This window comes from Antrostomus carolinensis, unplaced genomic scaffold, assembly GCF_000700745.2.
Source record: "Antrostomus carolinensis isolate BGI_N321 unplaced genomic scaffold, ASM70074v2 scaffold13654, whole genome shotgun sequence".
In the NCBI taxonomy this organism is placed as follows: Eukaryota; Metazoa; Chordata; class Aves; order Caprimulgiformes; family Caprimulgidae; genus Antrostomus; species Antrostomus carolinensis.
Genome location: NW_010311475.1, coordinates 7503 through 17764, shown reverse-complemented (window position 1 = coordinate 17764; position 10262 = coordinate 7503). Strand labels below are relative to the sequence as shown.

Here is a 10262-nt window from a genome sequence, read left to right as displayed (position 1 = left end):
GGGAGGGAGGGTTGGGGTTTTTTTAGTTTTAGAAGCAGTTTGAGTGGTCATAAAGGTGTGTGTTTTTCTGTGAGATGCTGTAATTATATAATTAACATACTAGTTAAAATTATGGGAATTACCCAGAAGCACATTGCTTCCACCTTGAGAATAGTGTAATGTTGGAATAAAATCTAGAGAATGGATGAGAAATTACATTGCAAGATGTGGTGTCTTTGTGCATGGTAAACTTTTGCTAACTGAATGGTATGACCCTTTTCATTATTTATTAAAAAGCACCTTTAAAAAATTATTTTACTCAGCTCTTGTTAAATCCTGAAATGATGAAAGCTTCTCCAGCTTTAGCCCATTATGTGTATGACTTCCTGGAGAATAAAGCCTACAGCAAAGGGAAGGGGGATTTTGCACGGAAGGTAAGAACGTTTTGCACTGTCAAGAGAACTTTAGAGCATTTTTTAGTGTGATGATTGCATTAAACAGACATGTTGAGCTGATATTAAAACAGTGAAGTAGCACTTTCAAAACAACTTGCAAGTCAGTTGCTTGAATGTTTTGTGAGTGGCAAAGTATCTGAGCACATATGAAACCAAAAATTTACAGTTTTTACAACAGGTAAGTTTATTTGTATAACAAAAAAATAAGATTTTCACATCAAACAGTGTATTGCAGCAAGACTAGTTTAAAAGTGTGTGCATTGCAAGTTACTTTGTCAGACATCTGTGATTTTTTTTGTCGTCTCATTCCTTCTAATTTCTTTTTTCAGTTCTTTACTCTGTATTTGCTGCTGTTACCATACTTTCTACTCTTCAGCCCAAAAGATGAAATGCATTTCCCTTCAAAACCAGCTGTTATATATCTAGCCGTTGTAACCATTCAGAGTCATTGGTCAAATTTGGAGCTCTGAGTTGTGTGTCCTTTTTGTTAAGACACCAGAACTCTGTCAGACAAGTGATTCTTTGTTCAGTTGTCTAGTTTGTGTGGGCATCTGCTTTGCAGATTCAGCTATTCCTAAATTTCTGGTGATTTTGATACAACAAGCATCTGCAACGGTGTCGTCACTTAAAGTTGTTGTTCTACCTATAATCCTTAAATATTTAACAGTGAAACAGTTAAATATTCTTCAGGGTTTATGTAATGATTGACTAAGATTTGATTTCCAGCTTATGAACCTTTTCAGGTTCTTCATAAACTTAACTTTTTGAGGGCATCACATTAGTATTTGTGCCTCTGGACTGAATTTAGAGTATATACCAAAAGAAAATTGTAACAGTTTCTATGGAACTACTTTATGTTTTTAATTATACTTGCCATGCTATTAAAGTGTATTACTCCAGTGATGTTTAAAAGAGACATGTTTCAAAGATGAAGAGTTTAAAGCAGAAGTGAAACATCTGGAAGTAGGAAGCTTAGAAGGGAGAAATGGCATTGAAGGGAGAAGAAAAGGAAAATAAAATTCAAGCTAAGAAAAGCTGAGGGATGGTAAATAGAAATGACTTGGGAAAAGGGTCTGTTGAAAGATGTAAAGAGATACAGTAGAACTGTAAGGAATGAGAAATATAAATGAAAGTGAAGCTAAACTTTATTCTGCATTCTGTAATATAGTTAAGTTTGAGTTCTTCAGATTATTGTTCTCTGGAACAGTGTGGTACTTCTCATAGTGTATTAACATACTGGTGTCCTCATGGATTATGCAATTCTGGTTAAACATCTTCCCCTTCAGATGGACACATTTGTTAACCCACTGCGTAACTCTATGAGAAATGTATCAAATGCAGTCAAGTCTCTCCCTGACAGCCTGGCAGAGGGAATGACTAAAATGTCAGACAACATGGGTAAAATGTCAGAGAGATTGGGACAAGACATAAAGCAATCATTTTTCAAGGTAAGAAAATATTTGGTAGTTAATACATACTAGTAAGTTAATAGGAGTTAGCTATTGGCTCACTTAAACTGATGTTGTATACTGTAATGAAGAGTCAAGTAATTAGACAGGAGAGCAATCTGTTTTATACCTAGACCATTGTTTTAAGGTTCAGCGGTCATTATACTACAAACAATGAGTTCTCTTTGCTATTAAGGAATACATTTTAAGATGCTGCCTACGGACTGTTACAGTGATCCTGCTTCACTTAATTCAGTGCAGGCACTTGAGAAGAATGCGTCACCGGTTTTTATATTTTTCTTACCAGCTATTCTCATAAAGCTAGTTTGCTGCATCTGCTGCTTTCATTAGGGAAAAAAAAAACATTTATTTTGAAATTTAGAATAAGGAGATAGCCTCTTTTCTGCTTATTCCTTGCTGAATTCTGTTTTAAATTAAATTTCCTTTTTGTCTTTCCTGTCATCCTTTCTTATCTCTCATATTCCTAAAATGTAATACCTTAGAGGTGGGGAATGGTAGCATGGCATGCCATCTAGAAGTCCTATGAAAGTAGTAAACTTTCTGACATGACCATCTTATTTTCCTTTGCCCTTCTCTTTCTAAGTGTAGCTGTAAAGTCTGTGATCAGGGATTGTTCCATTTTGTGTTACCAAAACAGTTACATGAGGCGGCTGTAGAACAGCAACCGGGTTAATCTTTAAACCATGAAAAGAACAATAAATCTGGATGGGGTGTGGGTGAGAGTTGGGGGTGTTTTGGTTTTGTTTTTGTTTTGTTTTTTTCATGATTACTTGTGAGATAAAATGACTGGCTCTGGACTTTCTCCTTGCTTGTAACTTCTCTGGTGTGTGACTAACAGTGTATCTGCAGTTATACTCACTGAGAAGTCTGTGACAAGGCAGGACTTAAGGTCAAGAGGAAATACCAGAAGAAATATCAGTCCGATATTAATTTCTTGGGGTTTTTTTTCAGTTGAAGCATTAGGCACTTGAGAAAATTTATATGGATTAATCTTAAAGGTGTTGATAACTTTGATAGCTATAGGAGAACAGCTACAGGCTTGATTTGTTGGAAGATGAAAGGACTACTGTATGTTTATCTGTGGTGGTATGCAACTGACTTTTGACCAAATGTTTGGTTTTCATTTTCATAACCAAATTAATAATGAAAATTGATCTGACTTACTGGTATTCTAAAGTATTTTTTCCTTAATAAACATTACCTTTTTTCGTTGTAGGTGCCTCCTTTGATCCAGAAAACTTATTCAGATCCTGACCATTGCCGTGTTGCAGCACCAATTGATGACAATGTGAGTCTGACATTTGTCTTTTCAAAGCTGATTCCTCTCAGACCAAATTAATGAGTTATGTATTTTATGTTAAACTAAATATTTTTTGTTTCCTGATATTATACTAGGCACTTACAAATAGTTCTTAACTTCTTAAAAAAGAAACTTATGCTTCCTTCTAAAATTAACATCTTTGTTAGTACTAAAATGTTTTGCACAACTTGTACATGCTACTGCTTCTGTGTTTTGTGGGTGGGAGTTTGGAATTTTTTTTCCCCCCTCCTCTCTCCAGTTTCTGTCTGTTCAAAGATAGTATGGTACCAGACTGTTGGCATAATTTCAGTTGGCATTTTATGTATTCTGATTTCTGATGTGACCTTTTAGGAGACATTTGTTTAATCGATTAGAAATAGTGTTTGCTATGTGTTTATGGAAAAAAACCTTCCAAATGTTTTCCTAAATAATAAACTTTTAGTATATGGATACCTAAAATGTACAAAGTAGTAATATTAGAAACTTGAAAGTGAAGTTTAAGCTCTTGATGTTATAATAAGCTATGGTATTTTGCTTTTGCTTTGATTGAAACATTGATCATGTGTGTGAAAAGAATTTGAAAAAAAAACTTTTGTCTCTAAGTGGGACAGAAAGGCCATAAGATTACTAGGGATTATATGCAATTTGCTATGGTCATAAATCTGCACCTGTTCTGCACTTCACATTTTGGTTTTTTTGGTCTCATCAAAGCATTCCAGTTTGTCTTCCTGCACATAACTGCTATGATGGCTTGGTAGATGTTTTTTTGCTCAAATAACATAACCTTGAGTTCTTCTGGGATTTTTTTCCCCCTTTATTTTTCAATATATCAGACAGTATCTGTAAGTTTGTAACTATGAATATATATCTCTGGTACTCCAGAGGCTTCTGTTTTACACAGGCAAAACAAAATAATATCATTCAGTTATATGAGCAGCTTCTCTGCAAATATTTCATTGATCTTCTGTAAAATTAACAGAAGCTACAATTCTTGATAGCTTCTAAGTTAATTTACTAGGTGTTTCTGAAAGGCAGATCTCAAATGTTTTAAAACCTTTCAACTCTCAACTGCTCTTTTAAGATGCATTGTTCACAACTTGCAGTCACTAAATAAGGCAAAAAATATGGCAGTTTGAATGGAATTTTACATGGAGAAGCAGTACTGTAAAAGTGAGGCATGGATCTACAGAATCTTCAGCTGGATTAGGAATCCGCTGTCTTGGATTATAGTTGTATATAAAGATGTACTCGTGTAGTCCACCAGTGTCATAGCTGTGAGATCTTGCTACTTCAGTCCAGTGTAGGATTAACAATATAGTGCAAACTACTACTCTTCAGGTAGAGCTGTATCAGATTTCAAATACAAGACAATATTCTGAATGTTGTGCTTAAAATGTAAAAATCGTCATTAAAAAAACCCAGAGAATGTCCATTCAGTCTTTAACCAAATTTTGCTGAGGATATAGTAAGATTTTATTTTTTAACTTGTTATTCTATAAAGTTTCGATAGTAAATATCCAGTTTAAATAACGTACCAGTTAAAAAATTTAATTAATTTGTTGTATTTGAGATAAATATTTGTAGTCTCTTGTGCAATACAACTGTAACTTCAAAGGCTATGTTTTTATGCAACAGTTTGGCAATATGTAGGCTCCTATTTTGGCATGTAAGCAGACCAGGAGAAGCTGCTGTTGTTTCTAAAAAGGAACATTAGTAACAACTAAGATGAAAATCTAATACTTTCATACTGCAGAATTTAGTAAACTCTCCCTCAAATTTTAATATTTGAAAAAACATTGACAGTTACTGCAAGTGTATGCTATCCATCTTTTAAAAGCTTTTACATAGTTACTGAATCCTCTGGTTTAGGATTTCCATAAAAGTTGTTTTTTGTAAGCCAATCTGTGTAACATTTTTTATTAAATAATGAAATGATTATGCTTTTTTTAATAATCTGCAAGCATAAAAGTGCTTAATAGCCATGCAGGTTAGAACAGTATCTAAATAAAAGGCAGTTCATTGCAGTGAAGTGTTATTGTTCCTAGGAGGTTCTGAATTTGATGCAGTGCATCCATAAGAAAAAGATGCCAAAGAACAGCTCCTTCTAGACTTCTCACGTTAGGCACTTGAAAGCATAGCTACGAAAGGAAGAGATCAGGGATAAGCTCTCTCTTTAGGACATGTTTACTTTTATTAATTTTGTTCAGCTTTGAAATAACTGTTTCTTTTTGTCTTAGTTTAAAAATTCAGTGGATTTAAGTCTAGTTATTTTTCAATCTTTCTTTGCTATTAGTGATGTTATAGAAGATTTAGGGAAGATTTCGTATTACAGTAAAATACAGAGCAAAGTGTTTCTGTCATTATTCTGTTTATACCGAATCACTTGACCTGTTAAGTAGCTACTAAAACTGTAACTTTCTTAAACTGAAATAAAATATTACTGATTGTACTTTCACTCACTTGATCAGGTGGATGACAATATTCCACTGAGAGTAATGCTCCTCCTTATGGATGAAGTCTTTGATTTGAAGGAAAGAAATCAGTGGTTAAGAAGAAATATAAAAAATCTGCTTCAGCAACTTATTAGAGCAACATATGGTGACACAATTAATAGGTACTGCTTTTCTTACATAGAGCAATCGTGTGAGTGTGACTATGTAGATTGTGTCTATAAATCCCTTTTGGTATTACTGAATTGTTGTGGTTTGGATCTGCATTTATTCCCCTTTGAAAATGATCAGTAAAGCAAGTACAAATGTGGTACAAAATCACAAAACATTTCTGAAAAACAAATTCCAGTAACTCTTACATGCCAGAGAACTTCCAGAAGAGCTTCCACATATCAACCAGAGTTCGCGTGTCTGTGAATGTAACGCAATATTGATGGTATCTGTGCTTTTTGCCCTGTGTTTTGACACTGTACTTTGTTGTTAATACTGTTCATTACTTTATGCGCTATTTCTGTTTACATCTCTATGATAACACAGATGAAACGCTGACACTATCATATTACATAAACTGTACTGAGTTGCTATGTTAAGTTTTTGCTCTCACATTTTAACAGATGGAGGAAGAGGAAAGGAAAAGACCATTCTGCCCCCCATGTTCTCTGTAATTCGCATATACCCTTTTCCATGCAAATACAAAGCAAACTAATAGTGCTAAATAAGTAATGTTTCTTGCCTTCTTCCTAGAAATCTACTGTTTTCAGGCTTTCCCTTCTAATAATTTGTTTCTGAAATGTAAATAAAAATATAGAACAAAAAAAATTTTAGAAACAGGATTGACACTAAGTTGTCACTTTGGATTAGTGCTATGAATTAAAAACTTATCTGGCAGGTGACAAGTAGTTTTCTATTACTTTTTCAGGACATTCCTCACTGTATCATTAATTTTTACCCTTCACAAGTATATTTGTGGTGTTTTCAACATCACTGTTAAACATATAGACAGTTCTTGTGGTACCAGCAGTGATGCAACCATGTATTAATAGTAACACTGGGTCTTTTTCAAATAATTCCTTGTGGCCGGGTGACAGTTCTCTTAAGACCCGTGCTTCCGAAAACGTGCTGCCCTGTTGAACAACTCTGAATACTTGTTGCTGTTTTCAGGCTGTAGTGTAACTAGCTGAGTTGAGGCACGGGCTGCTGCTTTCTTATTGCAAAGATGTGTGCAGAAGTATTTTGCTTCAGTATTTGGAGCTATTCCACATACTCACAGCTTCCTCTGGTTCAGTCATGCCTTGTCCTGGCAGATTCTTGAGTTTAATGGCATTCTGCAGATGTTTTCTGTTTCTTAGAGAAGTAAATTCAAATTATGTTTAGGGAAATAATCCTAGGATTATGGTGATACACAGATGCATATATAATTTCTGTAAACATACTAGGTTTGGATATTGAGCTGTGTGTATGTGTTGATGAACGAACGTCAAAGCTTATGATCAGCCTGTATCTCCTGTTAAAGATTATGAAGTGTCTGTGTATAGTCATTTGAGATTTTAAGCAAGTTCTTTGCTTACAGAAGCAGAACTTGAAGAGTGCTCCTCTTCATGGAGGAGAAGCAAGCAGAACATTTATCTAACACTTGATGGGAGATGCAACATCAGTTTTCCAGCCAGTCTAGTCAATGTACATTTACTCAAAAAGAAAAAAGCTTTAACTTTAGCAGTGATCAGTGAGCTTAGATTTTTATCTTGAGAATCAGTGTTTGCCGCCTTAGTCTGCATTTTTATAGAACCTACTTATGGAGTTGGAGAAAGCTGAAATTATACTTTGTTTGCCCTAAAGTGCTCTTTAAATTGCTATACTTGTTTTCTGTTTTAAAAATTAAATGAGAAACTTGTTGCTTTGATTTCAGAAAAATAGTTGATCATGTTGATTGGATGACATCTCCTGAGCAAGTAGCAGATGCAGTGAAACGCTTCAGGTATGTCTTTTATCATAGACATTAAATGTGAAGTACTTGCCAATTGATGTCTAATCTCTATCTGTTCTTTTTATGTGAGGAAATTATTACTGTACAGAACTCCAGTTGGAGCATACACTACTTATGTGTGTTGTGAGAAAGTATTTGTCATGTGAAGAACATTTTTTTGTTTTCTCTTCTTCCTTAAAAAGTTCTTTGTTAACCAATCTAGAAAAGCTAGAGTGTGAGTATACTTACGAATTTCACTATATTACTAGATGAAGCATCTTGTTTACCTTGATGAAGGCATGTGCATGCTATGCCTTAAAAGGCAATTATTACTAAAAAACCCCTACCTAATATATTTTGCATGTGGGCAGGTACAATGGAGCTGAAGTCTGAGTTTGTAAGTGTCAAAGGCTCTTCATTTCCTAAAAGTCTTAATGCCTTCTGCCATATTGTTGAGCAAGTGCCACCCCCCTTAGATAAAGTAGGATAACGTAGGCTAACATATTAGCCAAAGGGCCATACTTTATAAATATTCTGTTATTCTTTAATAAAACTGAGTAAAGATGTGCTCTCCTTACTCAGAAAAAGAATATGTCATTCACTGAGGCAAAATACCTTTTTAGACAGAGGCATGTCTTTTGTTTTGGGCTTTATGCTACACTGAAACTACTTCATCTCAACTTTGGCTTGTTGATAGGATAAACACTGTCAGAGATCTAATGAAGCTAGAGTCTCTCTGTGCAATAGAGACTGATTGATAAAAGCAAATCTTAAATATATTTTATGTAGCAACTATGTGGTATTTGAATGTTTTTAATGTGTAATATTTTCTTTCATCTCAATCTTGTACAAAAAAAGTATATGGTAGCTATTAATAGGTTGAATGTGTTGTATTTCTTGCTTTTGATTTATTTTCTGCCTTTTCCCTTTTCTAATATTTGAAGTGTGTGTTAGGTTGTGTGCAAATTACTTTCTTGTATTTATTTTATGAGATAGCTTTGAGGGTTGCTTTCTTGTATTTATTTTATGAGATAGCTTTGAGGGTTAAAAAGAACCTTTCACTTGATAAAATTTTAATGTATTTTGACAGATTTGCTTTTGTTACAGAGATGCTTTTTGGCCCAATGGCATTTTAGCAGAGACTGTTCCACGGAGGGACAAAGCTATTAGAATGAGAACAAGAGTGGCAGGGAAGACCAAATTACTGGAGGTAATGCCAGGTAAGTGAGTCTGGGATTTAAGCCTAATAATTATTACCATATACTGTTACTGGAATTAATGTCAGTATTCTTGTTGATTGTTGAAATCTTGAAAAGAAATGTTGATGTACGCACTGTATTTAAGCAAAAAAAAGGTTTTTAATTATTAAAGCACTGAACATTTTCACAAGTACAGTGACTTTGCAACTCTTAATTCTCGTAGAACCAACCCAGTATTTAGTTTCACTAGAGGATTTAACTTTAGTGCATGAAATGCCTATATTCCAATACAGCATGTTTTAATGTAAAATAACATGGTTCCACATATATAGTGTAAAAGTGATTTTCAGAAATCCTTTCTGCTGTAAGAGGACCTTTAGTTTAGTCATGTTATGTGTAATAGAGGTACTGTTACTTCAAATTCCAAGCTATGTAATTTGAAAGACCCAATATTCTGTTTAAGTTTGTTATTAACACAAAAGCAGAATTTACCTTAAATTTCTGTGTAATATTCATTTTTGTAGATGAACTGAAGCACATCATAGGCGCTGAGACAACACGGAAAGGCATTCTTCGGGTCTTTGAAATGTTCCAGCACACTCAGTTGAATAAGAGAATGGTGTATGTGTTTCTGGAGAGATTCCTAGAAACCTTATTTCCACAAAATAAGTTCCATGAGCTCTTCAACAAACTGCATTCACGGTCAAAGCAGATGCAGAGGTATAAGCAGAGACTACATTCTACTCAAGCGCCTTCATTGCAGAAAAGGTGACACTTCAAACCTGTTAAGCTGGTGTATGTTTGTCCAGGACTATTTACTTGGGCAGATTCTCTGGGGCTTCAAACTCACATGCTGTTATTTCTGCACCAGTCTTCTAGTGTCACGTATTAGATTATTAATGCATCTGTAAGACCTGTGGATCTTCTCATCTTCACTTGTAATTCAACCACTACCAGAAGGGTTTGTGTGTCTTAAATGATTTGGTGCGTTTTCATGCAACATTGAGAAGAATACTGGCCCAATATATGTAAGAATTCTGATTCCTTCCGTTCCCGAGTCGATGATTTTGCCAGCAGTGAAAAGTGCCAGACTGTTCAAGTAAAGCACAACGATGTGATACAATGGAAGAAAAGGATATTTTGGCACTGGGAGATAGTGCAATGTATGAGAATCAGGTGGAATTGTTCTACTTTATGACTGTTCAGGCTCTGTAGGGCTCTCTTAACATTCCTGTAAAGGCTGAGCTAACAGAAAAAGCAGTCTCTGGAACAGCAAGTTCATAGGAGAGGGGAGAAATAGTTATAGCCCCATTCTACAAGTACACTTATAAAAGAAACGTTGAGGTAATGTGGCTTTTATGCCACATTTACTTCACCTTTCATGTTTTGACGAATAAACTAACATTAGATCTAATGGGGGTTTTAGTAAAGGCAGAGGTGCAGTAGA

At 34.7% G+C, this 10262-nt stretch overlaps 1 protein-coding gene across 1 annotated transcript; it reads left to right on the top strand.

Annotated features, from left to right (window-relative positions):
- Window positions 1–302: 302 nt before the first annotated feature.
- LOC104524006 (sorting nexin-13-like) lies at window positions 303–9643 on the top strand (the record flags this gene model as incomplete). The annotated part of the gene is made up of 7 exons (XM_010166751.2): window positions 303–413; window positions 1721–1882; window positions 3120–3191; window positions 5672–5817; window positions 7560–7628; window positions 8724–8836; window positions 9340–9643. Coding segments are annotated over 7 exons (921 nt in total), but the record flags the coding sequence as incomplete, so codon positions are not given.
- Window positions 9644–10262: the final 619 nt, after the last annotated feature.